The sequence below is a fragment of the Galendromus occidentalis genome, unplaced genomic scaffold (genome assembly GCF_000255335.2).
Source record: "Galendromus occidentalis unplaced genomic scaffold, Mocc_1.1 scf7180000077086, whole genome shotgun sequence".
Classification (NCBI taxonomy): domain Eukaryota; kingdom Metazoa; phylum Arthropoda; class Arachnida; order Mesostigmata; family Phytoseiidae; genus Galendromus; species Galendromus occidentalis.
The window spans coordinates 83,904-109,099 of NW_003805074.1; the positions used below are offsets into that span (position 1 = coordinate 83,904).

A 25,196-nucleotide genomic window follows, 5' to 3' on the forward strand; every position below is an offset into this window, starting at 1 on the left:
AGCAACTCCGGCTGCCGTCGTGGCCATCTGCGCAAACATGCCGGGCTGTTGAGGCGCTTGCATCATGGCGCTCGGCTGTTGCGGTGCGTAGGCCACCTGCGTAGGGGCCGCAGCGGGTGCTGCAGCCCTGGCTGGGGGCGCTGCGGACCTCGAAGGAGGAGCAGGGGATTGACGTCGCCTGCGGACAGAGAAAAACATTGCCGGTCAGGGAAATCTCCGAGGAAGTATCTGAGGTTCACTCGCCTCAAACCGAAGAATAATATCGAGCTCTCCCACGGTGCCTCCCTCTGAATGTTTCTCGGAAACCCAAGGGGAAGCAGATATGCTCGATGCGACTCTGGATCTCATCTAATGAGATCGGCGTATTCGCGACTGAATGATACTCAGCACGGGAGTTCCGCGGGGAATTGAGGCTTCGAGGGAGGATTCGCCGATCATCACGCTTTATCAACCTACCGAACCATGATTCGCTCTGTTTGCCTGATCGCGCAAATATACAACGAACTTGAGAAAAAATCACTTGAAGTCGTTCAGCGAGAGCTCTCAGGTACAATACGCCGCGAGGAATTATTCTGGCCTTAAGAGCCTCACCACACGGAGGGAAGGGAGACTAAGAGTGAGGGTTACATGTCCGGACGAGTTCTGGAAGACTCGAGAACCTCGACAGCGGCGTAACGACCTCGATTGATACTTCGCGAATTCGTCGAATTCAGAGGCCGTTCCTGAACCATCAGCTCTCCTCTGAAGCTCCGTGAGCCCGAAAAATCAGATCAGGGGTCCGCGAATCTTGTAACATGGGATAGCCCGGAACGTCATTCTGCGGACTTTGAGCCGACCCGTAATCAAAGACGACAATTTCCGCGTTCATTCGTTGTCGCCGTCCGCGGAGCATGACGCAGATTCCACCGAGGCTTATTTGATACACTCATTGCCCGAAAAAAATATCCGCTTACTATCGATCTGATCACGCAAAGCGGGCTCCCGCGAATGTAGTGGCAGACGAAGGATCGGCTCTTTCCGCAAGAGACTCAGCTTGATATCTTCGGTATCCGACACAAGCAGTTTCAGTCCAGTGTAGATGAATAAGAATAATACACACGAATGCTAAGTAGGCCGGGGGGTTACAGAGGAATTCGAATCCCGGGGGATTCGAATCAGTGATTCCAGCCTAATCAGTAATTGAAGAACTTCCCAGAGAGCTCCCTTGCCGCAAGTTTCTCAGCTGACTGAGACTGAGAGAGCATCATCCCAGAATTTCTTTCCGCGCAGAGCTCGCGGTTTCTATCACGTTCGAGAACCTTCCGTTCAGGTGGCCGCCACACCTACGGCGGAACGAAACCTATTCGTCCGACATTAGATCCCTGTCGACACTTCTATTCCCAGTAAGACATCGGAGGATACTGAGTCCTGCTCTTGAGGCTGATCACGTCAGGCGATCTCAGAAGCGAAGACACCAGAACCACGCGCTCGGTCACCCTCTCATGCGAACGTCGTGGTGCAATACGTTTCAAGGAAACGGATTTATATCCCTGACTAATAGAGTTCGGATGCAGCGTGGTTGCTCGAATGTACTCACATTGGAGCCGATGATCGACGCTGACGAGCCATTTTCACGAGTGAAGTACTTTTCGTCTCTCTGTTTCTCAACTAGAATTGCCGAGGCGAACCTGAGAGTCGATGCCTTTGTGTCTGACCTCCGGCACGACGGGATGTCAACATAGAAGCCCGAGGCCCTCTCCTAAGCGCCTGCTCGACACCCGAAAATCTTGATCCATTCCCCCAGAAACTCAGGTAATCCGAGCACGGAGTCGAGAGGAAGATTTTGTCGAATACTTGAAGCAGATATGCTCGCGAGTTCACTCGCGATGTCTTCGAGAGTTTCAAAAGCTTCTATACTAGTCGGAAGCTCGATCGGGCGCGCGATTTCAAAATTGTCGAACATGTGTTTCTAAGGATTCTCCTTCTTGACGTGACTGCGCGAATGCGTCGAAGGCCTGAAAACGGTATGTAACCTGACCTTACAGAGTACGAAAACGATTGCTCGATTCCCGCAGGTGTCGAGTCAGATCACGACCGTTTCTCGACATCAAGACATGGGGTGTGCCGAATCTCCTTCCCGGACTCAGTGTTTCCGTTGTCTACTGTTCATCCTCTGCGGACTCCATGGCTCGCTCCATGAAATGGAGCCTCTTCTTCCGAACAAATGAGGGAGAGCCACAGAAATCATCGGATTGGCTGAAGATTCTCCGAATCCGCGCGAGAGGTGTTCTGACCGATGCTCGATAACTCTCCCGATTATCTCTTGCCGCAGTCGGAGGCATACCTCTCGAGGATGAAGAAACGGATAGTTTGGGACGTTAGAATGACCATTTTCTAGCGAAAATCGCGCTTCCAGGTCTCCGTCTCGCGTCGCAATGTTCCCGAGGGCTTTGAATCAGGCACGGCGATGTTTTCCGCTCTCACTGGCAACGGAACGACAGCTCCCACAGAGCGTGGTCATCCGAGATCATTTACGGCACTATTCGAAAGCAAAAGGCAAAGGTGAATCAATATTTTTTCTTATTTTCTCGCCTCCGCACTAAATGAAGAGGGGGAAACGTAAACATCGCGATAACTCCAATTGAACAAATTCCGATTGAGACCCGGACATTTTCCCCAGTTGGCAAACCGAAACAACAGCTGCGAGATGACGAGCTCGCCGAGGTACTCAAGGTCCATGTTTTCCGCGAGCAGCTGGAGAAGAGCCTGCAGAGCCTCGGGAACGCCTATCTGAAGCAATTGACCATCACAAACCCTGTGGGTGAGTTCGCCCGTAGTAGTGCGAGTGTCGAGCCTTGTTGATGCATGCCCAGAACAGAGATCTCCGAATCTCACTCAACATCGAATCATCCTGCTAATTCAATGCTGCAACTCATCTACTCCAGCCGGGCTCGATACATTGGAAGTCGAATTTGAGAACACGAATGTGCTGTTGAGTGAGGTAGGGCCCGTCGCCGTTTTTCTTCTCGTCTCACAAATTCCGATGGAGAGGGATCCTTCGGTTGCGATATGTTCATGTAGAATGTTAGACGAATACGCCGATTCCATCGCAGGTCTGCCAGATCCAGAAGAAACCGAATCTCGTGGTTCTACAGTTCAATGCGTTTCCGGAAGCCGTCAAGCCCGCGGTCAAAGTCCTACAGAATTCTGGCATCTCTTCGAGTATCCAGCAAGAGGGGACAACCGTATACCTCCACTTGGCCAAGTGAGATTCTTCCTCAATAATTCGCTCGAGTGGAAACAACGCCCTGGGCGAAGTTCAAGCTTGGCAGATGGGCTCAACCCGGAAAATTGATCAAGTCCCGAAGACGATACTCACCTCAGAGATTCCTCAACGGAATTTGATCGCATCGGTGTCAATGGAGGCTCAAAAACTTCTTCTCCCTTTCCAGGGTAACCAGAGAGCAGCGGGAACAGATGGCAAAATCAGCGAAGGCCCTGTTTCAGAAGACCAAAGACCAACTCCTACAAGTAAGTCCCGACCACCCTCTCATCAGATGAAAGTGAACTGAATTCCACGCTCCCAGAGTACCATTTTTTTTTGGTGGAGCAGCTCGCAAAGGGGTGACCCTATAATTCTCGAAAGGAACTGCGAGTGCGAAAAGGGGGAGGGGGACCGGGATTCGTACCGGTTCGCTCACGTTCCTCACGTAGTCTTCCGATTTCCAGTTGGAAAGGAAGAGCTCAAAAGAGATTCAGAATAACAAAGAGGGTCAGTCGAGTGACCTGGTCTTCCATGCTACCCAACAGGTCGGTGAATGCCGTTTGATTCTCGGATGACTACGAGTATGTTTCAAAGGAATGAAGGGAGCTCCGGTTTTCAAACTGCCCAACCATTTCCCCGCAGGTGAAATACGAAACCGAGCAAACTATCGAGAAGGCGGAGGGAATGATGAAGGCTAAGCAGAAGGAGCTCTTATCCTGAATAAAGAGGAAATCATCTTAGAAAGCATGTTTGTACTTCTCGGTTCCGTCTCGTATTTCTCCGGGTAAACCTCCGTTGCTTCGTCGACCATCAATAAAACTATGCCGTTCATGACAAGAATGGGAATAGACTTTGTGCTCTTCATTGTAGCATCAGTGACTCGCTGACTTGTTAGCCGTGAAGCCGCGTCGTCCTGTGAGATCACGGTGTGTCCCTGTGAGATCACGGTCTGATTCTGTGAGATAATCTTGTGGTCCTGTGAGATCACGGCGTCGCCCTGTGACATCACGGTGTCGTCCTATGAGACCACGGTGTCGTCCTGTGAGACCACGGTGTCGTCCTGTGAGATCACAGTGTCGTCCTGTGAGATCACGGTTTCGCCCTCTGAGATCACAGCGTAATTCTGGGATCACCATGTGCGAAAAAATCAAGAATTAGAGGGAAGAGACGCCCGATCGCGCTCAAATTCTCAGCACGGATCATCGGCATCACCAGTTCCACTCTCCCATCGACAGATTCCGTTTTCGTGTGATTTCACCCCGCATTTTTCTTGTACGTAGTTCTCGTAAACTCAACGCACGCACAATCATACGGAAAGACGCCGCACAATGCGTATTAGCGTACAAGCCGAATTTCATGTCTAGGTTAGAACCGTCAGCGCACCCAATGCTAACAGCAGCCACCAAGGATCTGATTCTTGTTGTTCTCTCCCCTGTTCTCCACAACATCATCTCGCACTCTCTCAATTTCGCACAGACGAATAGCAAGTCCCATGTTGATATTTTCAAGAAATAGCCCGAATTGAGTGACCTGTCGCTGCTACCATCTCTGCTTGAAGCGAACGGGGAAAAGTTCCGAACAGGCTGCTTGCAGACCACCGAGCATTCAATCAAGCTGCTGAGGGAGAAAGCTCTACCGAACGAACTTCATCCTAGCTTATGTCTTCGCCTGGAATGCTTTTCTAGGATTTGGCGTAAGTGATTCAGCGTAAATGTGAATAGAGAACTCCGGGTTCGCGATTCGATTCAAGTGAGTCATTCACGAACCCAGGATTAGGAAGTGGCCCAGTTTCTCCCGAGTCTGCAGACACAAACTGCGGAATATCTATGAGAGCGAGAGAAAAGTTGACTGAAGTCGCGTTCGAACGTAAATATCAAGCACAAAAAGGATTGATACGAGACGCCGAAGTATTCCTCCGTCGCCCAAGGCCGAGGATGTCTGTGGGGACTCACACTCACGATGTTGCACAAATTCTATGAAGTGCTACGGGGATTTTTTCTGTCTGCGTCGGTTCATCTTATTCGCTGCATCTGACCCGTCCGTTCTGGTGGGGGGATATCGATCGGATCTGCGGATTTTCATTGCGCTATCAAACCAACTGTCCCCAGCGATAATTCATGTCGAATTCCGGAGTTCCATCGGAGGAAAGAGTCCCAAGACAAGCCATGAGAAAGTGATTCTCGAACGGGAACTCACGCGAATTCGGCGCTCTCCACTACACCGTCCGATTAAGACTGTCTGATATAGATCACGAGCATCTTGAGCGCAGGGGCATATCTTTGCGACGAATTACTATGACCCAGAGCTATATTGAGAAAACTCGCGAGATGCCTGATCTAACTGGGAACTAATCTTCGACTTCGGTAGCGTTTCGAGCTGGAAGAGAGTTGTGCGCATCGCACACAACGAGTGTCAGCGTCGGGATAAGTTTTCAATCGTCGCGTCTGAGACTTCGCGAACCGTCCACGATGATAAAGCTTTATCAAGCAAAGAATTCTTCCAAAGAAGACTCCAATAAAAAAACTTGCGCCGCGCAACTTAGGATCAACAAAGACGTGAACGAGTTGGAGCTCCCTCCGGGCTGCCACATCGAGTTCAGGGGTGAGGAATCCTGTCAGCGATATTTCTCTCGTCACCGTCTCAGCCTCTCCCTTACTGATTGGAGTATTCTTCACTTCGCAGATAAAAATGATTTTCTCAACTTCCGCATATCGATCGCTCCTGATCAGGGATACTACAAAGCAAGTATTCGCGCTGCAAAGCAGTTCCTTCATGGACGCACCGAGCTTTTCCGCCATGGAAGCCCCGCGAACTCTCTCGAATAAAGGGAAGACATTGCTTTGCAGGGAGGCAGGTTCTGGTTCACCTTCAAAGTTCCGACAAATTATCCTCATGAACCTCCTAAAGTCCGCTGTGAAACACGGGTGAGAGATTTACCGATCGTATTCCTGATGCCCCATCGTGTTGCTCCCGCTGCCGGGAGCATCAGCCGCATATTGTATTGAAGAAAAACTCTCTACGACTTCCTCCTTCTCCCTCATCAGGTTTACCATCCAAACATCGACTTAGCCGGAAATGTCTGTCTGAATATCCTCCGTGAGGGTAAGCTATCAGGGCCCGTTCGCTCGAGAGACATCATCCAGCGTCTTGACTTGAATCTTAACTTGAAATTCTTCATCTACAGATTGGAAACCCGTTCTGACAATCCAGTCAGTTGTTCACGGTCTTTTGTTCCTTCTACTGGATCCCAACCCTGACGATCCGCTAAACAAAGAGGCCGCGCAAGTCCTGCAGGCGAATAAGTTCGTTTCCTCCCCTTTTGTGGACGGACATGAGAGCGGGGAACTTGAACAAAAATCGGCTGTAGCTAAATGTTTGTTGGCTTTGCAGAAAACTTTTCGAGCAGAATGTGCGTCGCGCGATGACAGGAACATCTGTAATATACAAGTGAAGAGCAGAGCGTGAGAGCTGGTGCTTAAAAATCTGACATCGACGGTTCAAGCATCATTATACATAGATCGAGAACCTATGGAACGAATGGGAATAAAGTTTGGCATGACAAGTAAAAACGAAGCCTTGATTTTCGTAGAAGATAAGCCTGGGTTTCTCCCCGTCGTATTGTTCCTGAGCTCGTAAATGGGCTTTCAGGAGGTCTTCGAGAATTATCGGAACGGCGAAGACTGATTTCTTGCGATATTGGCGGAAAAGACGCTCTTCGGCACCAATCTATTGAAGGAGAATCAGCGATGAACGCATTGCCAACCTATCGAGGACCTCGCCGAGGCTGTTGCTCCCCCTGGGAACACGCTCCTATTACTCATCGATTAACCCCCTCCATGCAAGCATAAGCGAAGATAATGTCCTCGAGTATGCTCGATGCCCATTGATCCTCCTCCCACCGTGAAAGACCTCCTGATATTGAGTAACAAAAACGGAGCGAGACAAACGCTCACCGGGTGATATGCTTTTCGGCGAAGAAAAAATGACGGAAGATGGCATTGCTTCGCCCCCTCGAATGGAAATATATTTGAGGTGGATTGCCGAGTCTCGGCACGATTTGCCTGGGGATTCAATTGCGGAGCCCCTAGAAACTGCGGTATGTCAGTGGCCTCCGATGGTACGGAGGATGATGAGATACACTGTTTCAAACCTCATAGACCGATACAGTCGGGTCGCCAGAAACTCTCTGGGGCTCGAAGAGCTCAAGATGAGGAAGACGGAAGGAGTCTCAACGATTCCTCAAGCGTGACAGATGTTTCCCACATAACGGACGATATGAGAGATATCAACAAATGTGATACGTAGTGGACAAAGATCCAAATGGAGGGAGCCTCTCGGAAGAGTCGCTAAATGTTCTGTGATACCGACTTTTCAATGAAAAATCGATTCTACTATGCATAAATCACCCTATCTAAACGGGCATGCTCTTATTAACGCGCATTTCTAACTCACGGGCACCCCTCCAGAGCTCCTGAACGATGAACGGGCATGCCCCTCTTTAAGAGGAAATACGGTGTGCTTCCAAGATGACTCCAATCTAGGGCGTGAGGTGGCGTTGTTGCGCCCGGGCGGATCCAGAGGATGGCGCTCCCTCCAATGAATTCCATTTCCGGATCCCATTTCACCTTTCTGGCTTGACTACACTGGAAATGACGCTCCTTCCTCGCGAATTGCAACCTCGAATTTCATTCATCGAATCCGATGGAATCTCCTCTTGCTTGCCTCGACCGGGAATGGCTACCCCGGAAGTGGTCACAGAACGGGCGCCCGGGGCGGTATCCCCCCCTATCACCTCTTCAACGAACTTTATTTCAGCTGAATGGAAATTAGGCTTCCATCCGACTTGGAATGGATTACAATGAGTGAGTCAGTCTAAATGTCGTTATCACTCATCTTGCGCTCGACACGATTGCAATTGTTCGGTCCCCTCTAGCCAGAGTCCAGCTTGTGGATGCAGCTGCCGCTCGTCTTCGGCAGGGATTCAATGCAAGACCTATTGACGGAGGAATATCCAAAATAGGCTCTTAGGAACATCGGCCAGAGATGCTTCGTCAGATGTTTCTCGAAGGCGAGCATATGACCTGGGATCCCGCCACATTCAATTGTTAGAAGGAGCGTTGCAGTATATATACGGCGGTCTCGGGGTATCGTTACACTTCCAGACGGGCAGCCATGAACGCGTCTATTTCTGCTTGCGCATTGCTGCTGGCTGCGCTTATCTGCCAGGTTCAGCATTCACAGAGTGAGTTTTCGCCTGTCTCTCCGTCTGCCACATCCCCGCTAACAATACACCCCGTATGTCCGTCGTCATCGAGAGACGAGGTCTCGCGATTTCCCCCGCATGGCTCTTCTCAAGCAACGGTGGGATTGTGTCGGCGTCTCAATGCCGCACGATCCGACAATTTTCGACTTTTCCAGGTGCGTGTTCACCCGTAGGCTACTGCCCGTGTAGGACGGGAGTGGATCGTTTCGGTTGCCTCCTGTGCCTATGTGAGTCGATCCCAATCCGAGTAGGGAGTCAGGCAGCTTTCGAATATCCTAGAGCGCGATCGACTCACGGAGGAGCTCATGTTTGATATTGTTCAAGGTTTTCCGTGCAACCTATGTTGTCCTCGCGCACAATTCTCCGAAATGATCTACTGGACCAACATTGGAGCCTACTGCCCGAGGAGCTGCTATCGCGAACTTCCAGGATTAATCATAGATGGCCGTTTGAACTATTGCCCGGCCGGTTATAATCTTTACGGGCTATGAGATCTCGCCTCGTCGACTGTGACGAGCTGAAGAATGTACAAATGAATGAAGCCGGGAAGAATCGTTCTAAAAATAAATGCAATGAAGTTTCCCCTCACAAAGACCCGAGTTAGTTCTGTCTAGACTATCGCGATTCCACGAGCCCCTTCTATGTTTCCACTCTTCTTCCATCGATCGAGTAAAAAGAGTTTTGCATGCTGAGTGAGCAAGCTCTCTTTCAGAAGTTCTCTGGAGGTGAACGACCCGAGCATTCCGGGTCCCCTAGCTGTGCCAATTTTAGTATCTGGGATGACAGGATCCAACACGGGGTTCGAGAGCCGAGAGCTCCCGCCACATACTCAGCAATTTCTTCTTCGGCTCCCGCTGTCGAACACGGACTTGAGTCATAAAGAGATCCGTCTCGAGGCATGTCAGCTTTCCACGGATCAAGCGAAATCGAATAGTCCAGTCACATCAAGGATTTAGCTGGTTTCTCCATTGGAGCCCTCCTTATGCCAGGTTTAACGACGGCACATGAAGCGGGATCTTAGGCTATATCGAGTCGATATCTCGAGTACGGTAAACATGAATCCCTCCCTGACCTCCCTAATGAAGATTTTCATTTGCGAGCTCGAAAATGAACTACACATCTGTTAAGAATCCCGAGCATAATTCACGAGAGCTCTGGACAATTCCGTGAGGTTTGTTTGAGGATGCTATCATCCTCGATCCATTGCATCATTTTTTTCCGTCATATCCGTCTTCGTACGCCAGGGGCTCTCCGACTACTTGAGAACTGACTATTGATCAGAATGGCGGCTCCTTGGACGAATCTCACCCTGAGGACCTGTTACGAGCCGGTGAGCGATAAGTTGTGACTTTGAGGGAAAACGACCGGAAAATTCCGAGAAATGTTTCAATCTATCATTCGCAGTGCAGACTGCCGGCTACACAGCTGACATTGGGGATGGGATCACCCCAGTCGGACTCATAGGATCGCCTTTCACAAACGTCACGGCATCGATGGGATTACGCTGGACGAGAGTTGTGAACACCGACAACCAGTGGGGCGAATGCTTCCCGAACAGAACCTGCGTGGGATGTCTTCGCTATCTGGCATCAGGGGCGAGTATCCATAGAGCATGGAACTATGCATCAGCTCAGTGGCCAGGGAGCGGGTTTCCATGTCGAAACTTCCCTCGAGGAGGCAAAGAGCAGCACTTCGTTATGTGAGATAGAGGTCGTGTGTCGTTTACGTATAGAAATCGGAACAAAGTCCCCGGACTCGGATCCCGTCGGTCGTTTGCGGGAGGCGCAGAATGAAAGGAGCTAATTGTAAGGCACGCCAGGTCCAGAGGTCCTCGAGGCCACCCTCACGGTAACGAAGCTCGAACGACGTCACGAGGACCGCTTACTTTTGAAGGAGGCGGACATCTCTCTGGGACCCTATATCTTCTCATCACTTATGGACAAATCAGTGAAACTAAGGTGGCCGCTGTTTTTGAACAACTTTGTGATTATTCATGGCATGACGAATCAGTTCCAATCAGCTGGTGCTTTCGCCCTGTACAACTTGTTCTCACCTCAGGTAAACCAATTCTCGAATCATTCCCCATTATCGATCCCGCTCCAGCTAAAGAAAGGAGCCACACGAGGAGAAAACTCATTTGAACGGACCGCAATCGACTTCCGTTAGGTTTGGAGCCTGATTTTCGTGTCTCTGGTTGCGCTTCCCGCGATGGCTCGGGCGATGAACGAGTTCGTGGCCCATGACGACAAGATGAGCTTGGGAGATCATTTTTTGACCTTCATGGAGCAACTTCTGCTGGAGGGTGAGTTTGTATCTGGAAATTCGAAAGCCTCCGATTCGGAGGTCTACAGCGAACGAGAAGCTGAGACATGATTTTATTCACGCCCCTTAGCGCCAGAGAAAAAATACAAGTCGGATCCTCTCCGAGTACTCTTCGCTGCATGGATGGTTTCGGCGCTGATTTTCTCTATGCTTGCAAGCGCAACTCTGAAATCGGTGATGTCGGTGGCAACTCCAACTCCGAGGCTCGAGGTCGCGGCCGATATCCTCAAGAGGAATCCAGAAGAGCTTACAGTCGCTGCTCTGCCAGGAGCCGGGGTCCCCGAGTCATTGCAGGCAAGTGATTTCCCAGTCCTCTTTCGATGTATTCACTTTGACTCCTCCGCTACTTCTCATCCGAACAGTTGTTCTCTGCTTTCAGAACGCTGATTTCCAGCTACTGAAGGACTTGGGGAACTTCCTCGTCCGCAGCAACGGTCTCCTACCGGATGCTGCCGCTTACAGCAGCACATCTCGGCTGCGACAGCTTGAATCGGGCAGACTGCTCTACCTCCTACCCTGTGAAATGATCGGGACGTTCCTCTACACCTCGATCGAGGTGGTTGAGAGCATGCAAGGCTACCTCTACTGTAGCGAAGAAGCTGTGCTGAAGTTTCACGTGGGTTGGGTCTCCTCGAGGAGGAGCGACGACCTTCACGAGATCGTCTATCGAGAAATGGAGAAACGGTGAGGGGCTGTCCGAGCTCTCTACGAGTTCGGAGAAAACTGGGAACAGAGGGGGACGTAAAAAGCCGAATTAGCCGGGTTGACCATTTTCTCGATTCCGGGAGCAGGTTTCGCTGGATGGTCGAATCCCCGTCTCGTTATCTTCGACATTACGAAACGGAACACCCGAAGCTAAGCGAGAGAATCCTCAATCGTCAAGATAAGAATTCCCAACAGTCAACGCCACAACCTCTGGGAACGGGAGACATCGCCGGACTTCTACTCCTATTCGGGATCACCTTAAGTTTGTCGGTCGTATCGTTCATCCTCGAGATGCTCGTAAGAGCAAGAAGACCTGCGAGTCACGGTTGCGATCCGGAGCGAAATGGACTCGGAGAATCTCCTACAATAAATTCCACCTTCTGAGGTCTGATCGCAGCGGCGAAAAGTAGCCTTGGACTTCCAGCGCTACAATACAATGATAATAATTAGAGTTTCCATTTGCCCGGACATTTTTCCGGGAAGAGCGGAAATTTTCCGGACGGACGTCAGGGCTGAAAGCGGACGGAAACCCGGACATGCGAATCCCGCGGGAAATCGGAAGCGCGAGATGATAGGACAAACCCGAATAGTCGCGGTCGAGGTCACTCGCGGAATCCAAGAAAACGACCCGGAGAGGATATTGCTTTCCAGACTACGGATGCGCACTCGATAACTGCCCCTTTCACATGAGTTGTACTAGCCGAGCTCGTGATCCCGAAATCGAACCTGGTCGTACTCAGAATTCATCACGAGCCCTGCCTGAGGCGGACCTTATCCGGTCATGTCCCGGAAATTCCGGACCCGGACAAAAGCGGAGGAAAGCAGAAAAAAAGACGGAAAAGGACATGTCCGGGTAACTGGGAACTCTCATAATGATTACAATATGGCAAAACCTCGTGCTATGCTGCCAACGATCGAAGACCAACAGGGTTTACAAGTTGCACAATAACATTTTAGGGTTTTTATTTCATTTCCTCGGAAATACCTATGAAAAATCCCCTGCGAGCCCTCAATCTTGATCTGTGTCTTCGCCCTGCGACGGAGAATATGCCGGCGAGGACGGCGTATAAGTTGGCGAACTGGGAGAATAGTGCGCACCCTGATGCGTAGGAGAGCTCGGGGAGTACGTTGGCGAAGACGGGGAGTAAGAAGCCGCCGACGGGGAATACGTTGGAGACGATGGAGAGTACTTCGGGGACGAAGGACTGTATGAAGGTGAGGTTGAGATGTTCGGAGAAGACGGTGAATACGTTGGTGAGGACGGACTGTACGATGGCGACGGGGAGAAATGATGCGACGTCGACGGCGAATATGAAGGCGATGAGGGCGAGTAGGACGCGTTCGATGGAGAATACTTCGGCGACGCGGGGGAATAAGTGGGCGACGCCGGACTGTACTTGGGAGAAGATGGGGAATAAGAAGGCGACGTCGGCGAATAGGTCGGCGAACTGGGGGAGTACGACGGCGACGTCGGGGAATAAGACGGAGACGACGGCGAGTACGAGGGACTCGACGGGGAGTAGGAAGGACTCGACGGTGAGTACGACGGCGAGGTCGGCGAATACGAAGGACTAGAGGCTCCGTACTGCGGCGACGATGGGCTGTACGACGGTGACGACGGGGAATACGTGGGCGATGATGGCGAGTACGACGGACTCGAAGGACTGTAGCTCGGGGTGGTCGGCGATGACCCACTGCTGTACTGAGGACTGGTCGGACTGTAGGACGGCGACGCCAAATTGTACGAAGGCGACGACGGCGAGTACGACGGGGACGTTATTTGCGGACTGTAAGACGGCGAAGTTCCGCCGACATGCAGCGGCGAAGTTCCGCCTACATGCAACGGCGAATAGTAGGCGGGACTGCTCGGCGAGCCCGGGCTCTGCGCTGGCGAATACGCCGGAGAATACGCGGGAGAGAAGCCGACCTCGCTCTGGGCAGACGGGGAGAATCCCGCGGCTCCCGGGGTCATGTTCGACGTAGGGGACCACATGCCGTAGGCAGGTGTTTGACCCGCGTTCCACGGGGTCATCTGGGGGCTCATACCCGCCATCGGGGTCGCGGCAGAGCCGAAGAAAACCCCTTGCCCAGGCATGCCCTCCATCCCGGGCATAGCCATGCTGACTTCTATGCCAAGTCTGCATTTTTCCGCGTCGAGCATCAAATCGAACGCTCCGGTTCCCATGCGAGCGAGTTTACCCAGAATGATGTTCTCTGAGACACCTTTCAGCTTATCGGCCTCTGCGTGGAATGCCGCGTCCATTAGAATATCGACAGTCTCCTCAAACGAGCACCTCATTAGAGCGCCCGTGTCTTGTCGATTGATACCGTGACGTGTGATGGCCATCAAGTGACCTTTGGCGGTCATGACGTCGCAAAGGAGAGCCAGATGCCTGTAGTTAACGTAGGAACCGTCGAACGAGATGACGTGATTCATTTCTTTTTCGACAGCTTTTCGGACGGCTTCGATGCCGAGCACGGAGAACACCTCGATGATGTCGTTCGAGTACGTCCTCACCGGATCGACGTCCCTCTCGGATAGGACCCGCATCAGCGAGGTACCGTCAGTTTCGAGAAGCCACTCGGAAATTGCTTTGAATTCCCCGGTTTCGGTGACGACGATTCGTTTTTTGTCGTCCGTGGTAGGTAAATGCATGTACACTTTGGAGATCGCTTCGATGCCCTGCAACGTCATGTCCGAGAGCATGTTGCTCTCGATACACCGGAGGAAAACATCGTCTTCCATTTTATCGGCTTGTTCTTCGGCGCCGTCGGCGAATTTGTCGCCGTCGTTGTTCATGATCCTTATGCGGAGCACGAGTTTGTCGGCGTTGTCGTCGTTGAAGATGCAGTTGAGATCGTCACCGAATCCGGCGTTGATTTTTTCAGCGATCTGTTCCATGGTGAGTTTCTTGTCCGTCATTCGCTTGCGATCCAATTCGACACGCAAGAGCCACGGAGAGATCTTCGTCGGATCGAAGTCAGGCATTTCGTAGTAGACGTTGACGAAGTCCTGATCCTCGGCGATTACTGTGTTCTGGGGGTCCGGGTCATAGTAGATGGCGGTGTTGGCTGTGACTTTCCGGAGCGTCGTGTGCTCGAGTCGACACAGGACGTCTTTGGCTTTCTCGGCGTCTCGAGCCGATGCGCCCTTCAAGAACACGGTCAGCGACGGCGTTTTGGGCTGCTTTGAGATATTGATGATTTCCTTTAGACGAGGTACACCGAGCGTCACGTTCTTAGCTGACACTCCGGCGTAATGGAAAGTGTTCAGCGTCATCTGCGTGGCAGGTTCTCCTAGAGACTGGGCGGCGAGGGCGCCGACCATTTCTCCCGGTTGACCCTGGGACTGATGGAATCTGGCCTCGATTTCACCGAGCAGCCAGTCGAACGCTTCCGTGGACAAGCGGAACTCCTGACCCACTCTCCGGGAGCAGAGAGTCGATCGCAGCAGAGCTCTGAACAACAATGTGGCGTTCTCGTTCGCCTGAATCGAGAGATGATCGTCGCCGGGCACAATGATCAACTTTTTCACGAGGCTCTCAACACCTTCGATGACTCGCAGAGGACTGAGGTCGGTTTTCCCTCTGGAGTTCACCCGGAACGTTTTCTGAGCATTCCAGACCATACGGCTCAAGTTGCATGGTAGGACGACGCTGCTGGTTCCGGTTGGGAAGACGTTCCTGAGTATTTCACGATCTTTCTTCAAGCAGTCCCACTCGCGCTCCATTTCGGCCACGGCCGACGCTGAGCTGTTGAGCTCTTTGACCACGTCTTCGGTGTAAACCTTCCGTAGAAGCTTCTCGTTGGCGACATCGAATCGGAACTTTTGCTCGAATTGTCGGTCTGAAGGTTTAATTGTAGCGAGATATTGCGTCTCCACGCAACATCCGTCGAGGCCGTCCTCTCCGTAGCGGAACTGGATGACTTGACCGTTCGAGTTCCGAACTGTACCGTCGTAGCAGATCATCACCTGCGAAAAGTGAACCGAGACGAGTTAGCGGGCACTCATCGACAGCTTTCGAACAACGATATCTCTCGCTCTCAATGGAAATTTCGAAGCCTCGAGGTCCATGGTGATCCTCCGAGGAATGACTCACCGACTCCATGGCTTTGATCAGACGACGTTGAATATAACCGGTTTCAGCGGTTTTCACAGCTGTATCGATTAGACCTTCACGTCCTCCCATAGCGTGGAAGAAGAATTCGGAGGGAGTGAGGCCGGCGAGGTAGGAGTTCTCTACGAAGCCCCTGGATTCCGGTCCGAAATCATCTTTGATGAAATGGGGCAGAGTTCTCTTACGGAACCCGAAGGGTATGCGTTTTCCTTCGACGTTCTGCTGCCCCACACAAGCGATTACTTGGGAGATGTTGATCTTGGATCCCTTTGCGCCCGACACTACCATGGACTTGAAGTTGTTGAATTCGGAGAGGGATTTTTGGGCGGAACCTCCTGTTTTGTCTCGAGCGTCGTTCAGGATTCGATTCACCTGATTCTCGAATGTCTGTCGCAGCGTGTTTCCGGGCGTCGGCTCGAGTTCGTCGTTGTGGGCTTTCTCGATGACCTCTATGACGTCTTGTTTTGCTTTTTTGATAGTGTTCTGAATGTCCATGTAGGTCTGTTGGTCGGCGATGGTGTCCCCGATACCGATCGAGTGACCTTCGTATAGCAGCCACGCGTTCACAACCGTTTGGAGATGGGAATAGAAAGCACCCGCCACTTCGTGCCCCATTTCTACGAAGAGGACGTGCATGAGCGAGCCTGCCGAAGCTCCGACCGTCTTTTTACAAACGATACCGGACAACAGCTGACCGTGCTCGATGATGACCTTCGTATCCCCAGGGGATATCCACTTGTAGGGTCCATCATCCTCTTCGTCCGGATGCGTTGAATGGGTCCGGATAAGATTGACGTTCCCGGGTATGATGAGTGAGAACAGCTGTTTCGCTGTCCACAGGGGTTTCGGCTTGAGAATAGCGGGAATCGGTACTTTCCCATTCCAGATCGGGAGGAACATTAACAGATTCATCATCTGGTCCTTCTCCAGGTATACGTCACGTTTCGTCATTTTTCGAACGGCCGTGAGCGTGTCCTGTACGATGCCCATAACGGGCTTGTTGGCTTGCGGAGTGATGATCTGGCGAGGCACCATGGCCAGTTGTTCGATTTCGGCACGGGTTTCCAGGGATTGAGGAACGTGCATGTTCATCTCGTCACCGTCGAAATCGGCGTTGTACGGTGTTGTCACGGATAAGTTCATCCGGAAAGTTGACCAAGGGAGCACACGGATCTTGTGGCCCATCATACTCATTTTGTGCAATGTCGGCTGACGGTTGAAAACAATTATGTCGCCATTCTGCACATGACGCTCGACTCTGTATCCGCACTGCAGATGCAAATCTGAAGCTTTTGGATGGAACCTGAGATCGATCCGCTCGCCATTCTCGCTGGAAAAGAAAGGAAGTGGGATCACATTATTCACTGAGCGCGTGGACTTCCAATCGATATTCCACGAAGAACCGCGATAATTTTCCTTATTGATTCCTTCGCTCATCGACTCATCAATTCACCTCTACTCTACTCACCGAACGATGTATTTCGCGCCGGGATACTGATTGTTTCCCCGCGACACAAGTTCCTGCATGCGTTCGATATTGAACGGGGTGACGATTTCGGGAAACGTCAAATTTTGAGCGATGCTCCTCGGCACACCGACCTCGTTGATTTTCAGGTTTGGGTCCGGCGTAATGACGGTTCGCGCTGAGAAATCGACTCGTTTCCCCATGAGATTGCCTCTGATACGGCCCTCCTTGGCTTTCAGACGTTGCTTTATCGATTTGAGGGGTCTCCCTGATTTTTGCATTGCCCGCGGAAGGCCCGGCAACTCGTTGTCGTAGAGGGTGGCGACGTGGAATTGGAGCATTTTGACGTTTTCGGCCAATATGTGGGGCGCTGCCCCGCTCTGCTCGTTCCTGATAAGTTCGTTATTGGCTTTCACGATGTCGGAAAGCTTGTGGGTGAGATCGTCCTGGTTTCTGGCTGAGCCGAACATGACGACGGCCGGCCGAACGCACAAAGGCGGCACTGCCAGGACCGTCAGGACCATCCAGCTGGGTTTGGCGTAGCGCTCGTCCATGCCGAGACAGAAACACTCTTCCTCGGAGATGTGTTTGAATATTTCATATACTCGCTCCGCGGTCAGAACTTGTTTCTTCTCCTGGTTTTCTTCATTGGTATGTTTCCACTCTGCGCTGATGTCGAGACCGGAACGACGATAGTTGGGCTGATATCTCCCGCAACCGACGTGCATCATTTTTCTTTCCTCTTCCGTCGGCTCGCCCTGACCCTTGTCGCTCGTGTCGCTCTCTTCGCACATGCTCTTGGTCTTGCAAATTTCGTAAACCTTGTCCAAACGCTGCTGCCTCTGTGTCGTCTTGGTCTTGGAGAGGATTTCGCGCATGCGAGGATGGTTCTGTAAGATCGGGAATCAATCAGTTGTTCACGGCCCACGATCGTCTTTCCGCCCTGGATGATCCGCTCTCGAATAAAATTCATTCATTATAACTGGGATCAGTACTTTTCCATTGAAGATTCACCAAAATTTACTCACCGGACTGACGAGTAGACGACTGCAGTAATAGCAGACACATCTGAGAACTTTGAGGGTCTTGGTCAGGAAGCCGACGTGGAAAACTGGCTTCGCGAGTTCTAGATGACCGAAATGTCCGGGACATTCTGTCATGTTCCCCGAGCAGGTCAAGCAACGAGAAGTCCGATCGATGACTCCTTGCCGAGGGTCCATGAGACCCCCAAGCTTTGGTCTGTTGCCCTCGTATATTTCTGCATACCGGATCCCGCCCTCTGTCACTGACATGCGACGCTGCGCGAGAAAAAGAAAGAATACTTATCAGCAACGATTCGCAATCTCCCTACTCTAGTTCAGGGGGGAAGGGGGATGGAGGAGGGGGAGAGGAAGGGTGGCGGTGTACGGGAAAATACCCTACGCGGCACGAATGCCGCTCGAGTGGGACTAAACTCAGGGTCGAAATTTTCTTCCTCCCCCTAGAATTTATCGTGGCATGGATTCTCCCTTGTCATGTTCATCTCGATGCGTTCGAACTTGGGCAACAACGAGTTCTGACAGAAGTTCTCTCGGAGAAGTTCCCGGCGGATGCGTATGCTCCACCAGAAGTGAGCGCATTCACACAGGGAACCATCGGCTGCTCATGGTTGAGGAATGGCGGGCATCGCAACCCGAACGGCAATACTTCTGGCATCCGTTGAGATGCACTCGGAATTCAGCTGACGCTTCGACGGAACATCGATACGGGATCGGTTGCTTTCCTCGACATACGTAGGAATGAGTTAGCTCATCACGAGAATCTCGGTCGATGTAGGGTTTTTCGAATCGAGAGCTTCCCCTCGACTCGTGCCGGAGGCCATGTCCAGGCAATAGCGTTCAGGAGCACAGCTTAGCGGCGTAGCAGACATATCACATGAGGTTTGGAGAACACTGCTTTTATTCAAATCTTCACATGGGAAACGAGCGGCTCCTGCACTAGGATACATGCAGAACGTGAAAAACTTACGATCTCGTCGGGATCGAGAATTCCGAATTGCACCTCCCGCACCTCACGGAGGATCGCTTTCGAGTCCGACGTTATAATTTGTGACATATCGAAGACGCTTCCCGGCGGCGCCGGCTATCGTCAACGAGGATTTCGAACAGTGTCAGGCAGCGCACACACGCACGATTCGAATAAAGTGTGTTATTCGCCAACTTGGGTTAGGCCTAACAAGGGCCGCGAGCCGCGACCAAGCGCTCGCCACAGGCAAAGGCTTATATAGCCGAGTTTGGGAGAGGGCGGTGACGTCGCTTGTGGAAAGCGCTCTTCTTTTCTCTCGATTCAGGATTCAAACGAGGAAAAGGCATTATCCCCCCGATGCTGTGGGGGATAGGAGGACCTCGGGAGCGCTAAATTATTTCTCGTTTACGCCGTATGTCGGAGGCTCAATATAGAGCGCTTCGGTCTCGTTGCAATAGTGGCGCCAAAAAGAAAGGGTCAAACAGTTCCCCCGAAGGCCGTTCCTGCCTCCTCAGAATCAGATTCGATCTTCTAGAATAAGCTCTGGATCCAGTCAGAGTTCTCAGCTCACGGGAAAGTCTCCGCGGAATCTCTTCCCTCATCAGGAGATTTGCGTTCGACTGGATCTTCTTCAGCGAATGCCGCCAGATGGCGCAAGAGGCGATCCAAGATGGCGATCCTCGTGGCTTTTGAATTCGAAAGATCAATTCGCGCACTTCCGCGGGAATGGGAGTCGGCCCATATGCCGCTGGCTCGCGTGCCTGACGTTCGGGAAGACATTCCGGGAAGCTCCAGGACGCGACCGGAAAAACCGACAGAGACGAAAATTCATACGATGATCTTGCCCCCGCCGACTTCCGGAATTTGAACATCGTTCATTTGTTCTCTTCATTAACTACGGGATATCCTTATTCGGACGGATCGTTGAAGCTGACAATGATACAGCATCACGAGGCCAGGCGATTTCCCGCGCCTAGCCGTTCTAGGTCCCGCGCAAATACAATATCGATCGCGGAGGTTTTCGAAGATTCCGCTTATATCACTAGGGGATACGATCAGATCATCTGGCCAATCGTTGGATGCTCAGAGTGGGACTCCGAGGCGGGTATAGATTAGAGAGGTCATGAAATGCAGCTCAGGAAGCTGTCGAGTCTTCCAAGCTCGATCGGTCTCCCGCGGTAGAGGAGCGTCGTCGACGCGAAGATCAGCATTCTGAATGACTGGAAGAAGGCGACAAGGTAGCCGCTCTGTTCTCAGCCGTTGGACAGTAAATCTGCTGTGCAACCCCTTCACGGCGCCCGGGGCGGTCAACAAAAAAGTCTCTGGACGCGATTACCTAATCAAAATGCCGCCCCGTAGACACGTTCAATCACTCGAGAGCTGGCTGATCTTCGATCGGAATCATCCCTCCTCATGCGAACCTTCCACCCAGAACCTGTGCCGCGCCGGTCAGCGATCAAGTTCCATCAAGACTCGAGTGGGGCAACAGATAGCTCGCTAGGCTACATTCACTGCAACGCAGAAACCTTTGCTGAAGCTTCACGCACGCTGGGCTACATCGAGGAGCAGCAATGACGTCCGCGGAATGACCTACGGGGTAAAGGAAAAAACGGTGAAAATCAGCGCCCTCATCGTCGAAGGCGCCGTCAATTCTGATACCCTCGTTCTGGCTTCTCGGGAGGCGCAGAAAGGCTCGGAACGTATCATGATGACCATAATCAATCGGAACCGCCATTCTGAAGACAGTTTTCTAATCTCGGACACTGAGACCTCGAACCCCCGAAACTGCGCGAGAGAATGCTCGATCCCAGGGACAAGAACTTTAGGCAGTCGACACCTCGACCTCTGGGGCTGGAAGAAATCGCCGGGAGCCTCTTCTCATGTGGATTCTCTCTGATCGCTTGTTCATCGCTCGTGATAACAACATTGATCATAGAAACGCTCATAATCGCGGAAAAACGCGCGAGTCTTCCAGCGCCAGGCACCGACTTTGATGATTTCCCGCGGGATGTTTGCAAGTGAGGAGGGCGATATTCTCTGACTGAGTGACCGGGGATTCTCGAGACTTGAGAATTCACCGACAGGGGTTTCCTCCCATCTAAGTTCTTCAAATCTTCAAATCATTAGCTTGTTAGAAGGTCGTTGTGCAGGATTCGTACTGCGAGACGCCATACTTTGCAAGAAGGATATCGAATGTTCAAGAATGCCTATTATCGGCGTCCTAATGAACGAGTCAATTTGTGTCCGAGCAGCACAGAATCTCTTGAGGACCTTCAGGATCATTAGGAACGGCTGTTTAGAGTCCCAAGAAGTTTGTTTAAGGATAAAATCACGCTCGGTACCCGCGGCTCTGGCCTCAGTTTTCCATTATCATTTTTGCTGTAGGGCGCTTCATATTATTCGGGGGCTCGATCGCTGCGGAGCAGGATGGCTGCTCCCTGGGCGAATCTCACTCTGAGGATGTGTTTCCAGCCGGTTAGCGACTAACTTTCATGATTGTCGATCATCCCGAGGAATTCGGGAGTTTAACAAATCTCCGATCGCTCGTCAGACGGCCGGCTACGCAGCTGATATAGGATCGACACCCGTCGGTCTGGTAGGATCTCCTTTCACCAACGTCACTGCATCGATGGGACTACGGTGGAAGAGACTCGTCATCCCGGAGGCTGTTTGGGGCGAATGCTTTCCGAACAAAACCTGCATCGGATGTCTCCGCTATTTGGCGTCAGGGGCGAGTATTGCAAAGGAATCCGATCGAGAATGAGGCCCAGTTTCGGCAAAGCTCAATGCTTGCTGGATGCTCGGAGTCAGAACCGCGGGCATGAAGGTGGTTTCTCTGGAATGTTCATTTTTCCAGGAGGCGGACATCTCTCTGGGACCATACATCCTGTCCCCTGTCATGGATATATCGGTCAGAAACAGATGGCCGCTCTTCATCGATAACTTTGTGATAATCCATGGCATGACGAATCAATTCCAGTCCGCTGGTGCCTTCACATTGTTCAGTATCTATTCACCTCTCGTAAGTAGAGTCTTGTGGCTAGTTTTCCTTTATCTGGAGATTTTCGGATCTTCCCTGCCCGGAAATTGCCTATGTCTGTCTGCGTCGAAATCGCAAAGGGTCAGAGCGTCTGAGCCCGAATTTCACATGCGTTACTTTATTTCACCTTCCTCGTGAATTAATCTTCCCTCTATTCCTTCGATGACCCGTACATGCCGAGGCTAGAACGTGCATATATGAATGAGCACTCGCTAACGCTCATAAGCTATCCCGGACGATATAAGACCGGCCCCGCCAGGCTCGAGCCTTCCCGAGAGAAACTAAGAATCGAGCGCCGATACCATACCCTCGAAGCCATTCGTCAGCAAGTGTCGTCGTTTCCACTTATTCCTCCAAGAGTTATGCCCCATCGATTGTGATTCCTCGAGTGGGATAGAGATTAGGGGAGGGGTCTCTGAGAGATCCCCTTCAGGGTGAACCGAACTCTCGGCTCCCCCTTGACAACTTGGGCTCGGACCGCGCTTCGTGTTCTTCTGATCCGGACCGAATTCTCTCCCGAGCGAAAAAATCCACAAGGGCGCGGAACACGATTGATTTCTGATAGGTGTGGAGCCTGATCTGCCTCTGCTTGGTGGCCCTGCCCGTGCTGGCACGGTTCATGAGCGGATTCGTGGACCGGGACAACAGCTTTAGTTTGGGGGACCATTGGTTGACCTTCGTCGAGCAGCTCCTCTTGGAAGATGAAGTACCGCGAATAAATAATCTATCCTAGGATAATTATTCATTACGTCTCTGCCTTGAAAGAAAGTGAATGGGTGAGTGATGGACGATTCTGCATTCCATAGCGCCGGCGATAAGGTACAAATCGAATCCTCTACGAGTGCTCTTCTCTGGATGGATGCTCTCGGGGCTCGTCTTCAGCATGCTTGCCAGCGCGACGCTGAAATCGGTCATGTCGATAGCAACTCCGACTCCGAGACTCGAGACCGCGGGGGATATTCTCAAGAGGAAGCCCGAGGAGCTGACCGTCGCCATTCTCGCGGGAGGAGGGATTCTTGAGTCATTGGAGGCAGCCATTCTCCCAAAGATCTATTGCGACATTCGGACGATCATTAATTATTGTCCTAGGATTTCACTAGAGTGATGCGGTGCAATGTCATCTTGCAGAAGGCGGATTTCAAACCTCTGAATGATCTGGGAAAATTCCTGGTCCGCAGCAAGGGTCTCCTCCCGGATGCTGCCGCTTATAGCAACGCCGCTAGACTGAGGCAGCTGGAAACGGGGAGGTTACTCTACATACTCCCGTGTGAAATGATCGGGTCGTTCCTGTACTACTCGATCGAGGCAATAAATAGCATGCGAGGCTACATCTACTGCAGCGCGGGACCTCTGCTCAGGTTCCATATAGGCTGGGTCTCTTCGAGAAGGAGCGACGATCTCCGCGAGATGGCGTATCGGGAAATGGAAAGACGGTGAGAACCCGCGCTCCCATTGATATGCTTCGATGTATAGTCTCGGCCAAGGATTCGATATCTCGAGCTCCGAGGTCCCGATTCTCCCCACTGAGCTGAAGTCTAATGGGAATCGGACTCCAGGTTTCGCTGGATGGACGAGTCCCCGTCTCGTCATCTCCGACATTACGAGGTGGAACACCCGAAACTCAGCGAGAGAATCCTCAATCGTCAAGATAAAAACTCCCACCAGTCAACCCCGCAGCCACTCGGCCTGGAAGGAGTCGCCGGAACTTTCATGCTGCTCGGCATAACTCTGAGTTCATCTGTAATAGCGTTGATTATGGAAATTGTGATCCGAGCCCAGAGGACTGCTAGCAGCCATATGCGAAGGGAGTTTTCGAAATGGATCCCATCCCTTTGAATAAATTGTTCCCTTGAACTCTTTCGCCTCACTGACTGGGCGTCTCCCAGTGAGGGGATCAATGTATCTTAATGGGAAGTTCGAAAGATTCTGAGGAGATCGTATGAGGGAGCTGACGTACGAAGAATCGTTTCTCCATCCCACGAGTATACTGATTGTGAGAATCGGAATCCGTAACGGAGGGGATAGAATGCCCGGTAGATGACAGGTCCTGTGATCATCTGATCTCCTTTCTTCGAGCTCACGCTGTCATGCATCCTGGAACGTGGAATTGCTCCAACTGGAACGTGGAATGGAATACGCTGTCGATTCCGTCTGCAACGGGCACGTTCGCGCTCCGGTCACGCGTCAAGTATAATCGTGGCTCGGTGACGACCTCCATGAACATCCAGAAAGAAAAACGGATGATCGATAGCGGAGACGGCGGGCCGTTCCCCTAACATGGTAGCGGGGAATCCTTGAGGTTCAACTTCCCTGCGAAGTTCAAGGGTTTCTTCGAGAAAATCGTGAATAATCGATTTTACAAATCGATGAATCGAATCCTGGAGCTCCACGTGCTTCTTTAAGCCATGCCTCGCTGGAAGAGAATCATTCATTCTCGGCTAGTCGGTCATGATGTCCTGTTCGCCCCTAGCCATCTTGCTGCTCTGCTCTGTTCCGCCATTGAGCGAGAGCGCCGCAGGACCGAGCCCGCAGGATGTAGTGAGTGAAGCTGAAAGATTTGCTGCCCGCCATCACATCGACGCCACGCAGTTACTGATCCTGGATATCGGGAACGTTCTGCGGCGCGGTAGCTTCAATACCAACTCGAGCTCTCTCATAGTCAGCCCCTCTGAGATACGCTCATGGATCCACGAGATTATAGTCGTCAGTGAGGCCTTGGCCTCGGGTCTGAACGTGGTCGTCCTCACATCAACGAAGGATCACCTTAACGTGGGCAAGCGAGACTCGGTGCGCGAGCTGCCCATCACATTCGGCGAAATGCGCCACAAGTGTCTGCTTCACATCACTGTCAGGGATTGGCCCGAGCCGGAGAAGGTTTCCTTCGTCCACACTCTTTTCTGGCACAAGACAGGAACTTCACGACTGCGTTGCGTAAACCCCCTTAATGACGTCGTCTATAAGGTCGTGGAATCGACCACGGGCACGTGCCGCACACGCGACGATGCTTGTTCGACGAATTCCATCACGACCGAACA

At 51.8% G+C, this 25,196-nt stretch overlaps 6 protein-coding genes across 6 annotated transcripts in view; 5 read left to right on the forward strand and 1 right to left on the reverse strand.

Moving 5' to 3' along the window:
• The window catches only part of LOC100897189 (uncharacterized), a 3,826-nt gene extending 2,469 nt beyond the window's left edge, over positions 1-1,357 (forward strand). Inside the window, exon 3 of the mRNA XM_003740760.2 lies at positions 1,310-1,357. Within this exon, the coding sequence (XP_003740808.2) occupies positions 1,310-1,357 (48 nt within the window). The remainder of the gene's footprint in view (positions 1-1,309) is intronic.
• Positions 1,358-1,942: 585 nt separating this feature from the next.
• On the forward strand, positions 1,943-4,092 carry mRRF1 (mitochondrial ribosome recycling factor 1). Its single transcript, XM_003740691.1, has 8 exons — positions 1,943-2,003; positions 2,396-2,541; positions 2,660-2,800; positions 2,925-2,980; positions 3,093-3,244; positions 3,432-3,510; positions 3,709-3,789; positions 3,887-4,092. The coding sequence occupies exons 2-8, from the start codon at positions 2,415-2,417 to the stop codon at positions 3,962-3,964; spliced, it is 714 nt and encodes a 237-aa protein (XP_003740739.1). The 5' UTR covers positions 1,943-2,003; positions 2,396-2,414; the 3' UTR covers positions 3,965-4,092.
• Positions 4,093-4,711: 619 nt separating this feature from the next.
• UbcE2M (NEDD8-conjugating enzyme UbcE2M) lies at positions 4,712-6,817 on the forward strand. Its single transcript, XM_003740692.1, has 7 exons — positions 4,712-4,937; positions 5,612-5,845; positions 5,927-5,985; positions 6,091-6,168; positions 6,289-6,346; positions 6,429-6,546; positions 6,635-6,817. Exons 2-7 carry the CDS (start codon positions 5,713-5,715, stop codon positions 6,693-6,695), a joined length of 507 nt encoding a protein of 168 aa, XP_003740740.1. The 5' UTR covers positions 4,712-4,937; positions 5,612-5,712; the 3' UTR covers positions 6,696-6,817.
• A 1,557-nt stretch (positions 6,818-8,374) lies between these two features.
• Positions 8,375-9,093, forward strand: LOC100898738 (uncharacterized). Its single transcript, XM_003740693.2, has 3 exons — positions 8,375-8,486; positions 8,663-8,734; positions 8,832-9,093. Exons 1-3 carry the CDS (start codon positions 8,417-8,419, stop codon positions 8,996-8,998), a joined length of 309 nt encoding a protein of 102 aa, XP_003740741.1. The 5' UTR covers positions 8,375-8,416; the 3' UTR covers positions 8,999-9,093.
• Positions 9,094-9,789: 696 nt separating this feature from the next.
• On the forward strand, positions 9,790-11,517 carry LOC100897333 (uncharacterized). Its single transcript, XM_003740761.1, has 6 exons — positions 9,790-9,837; positions 9,917-10,102; positions 10,401-10,565; positions 10,674-10,809; positions 10,900-11,123; positions 11,209-11,517. Exons 1-6 carry the CDS (start codon positions 9,790-9,792, stop codon positions 11,515-11,517), a joined length of 1,068 nt encoding a protein of 355 aa, XP_003740809.1.
• A 958-nt stretch (positions 11,518-12,475) lies between these two features.
• Positions 12,476-19,211, reverse strand: Polr2A (RNA polymerase II subunit RpII215). Its single transcript, XM_003740762.2, has 5 exons — positions 19,125-19,211; positions 18,146-18,415; positions 17,121-18,007; positions 15,635-16,982; positions 12,476-15,507 (listed from the first exon to the last, which is right to left on the reverse strand). Exons 1-5 carry the CDS (start codon positions 19,209-19,211, stop codon positions 12,544-12,546), a joined length of 5,556 nt encoding a protein of 1,851 aa, XP_003740810.1. The 3' UTR covers positions 12,476-12,543.
• Between the last annotated feature and the right edge of the window lie 5,985 nt (positions 19,212-25,196).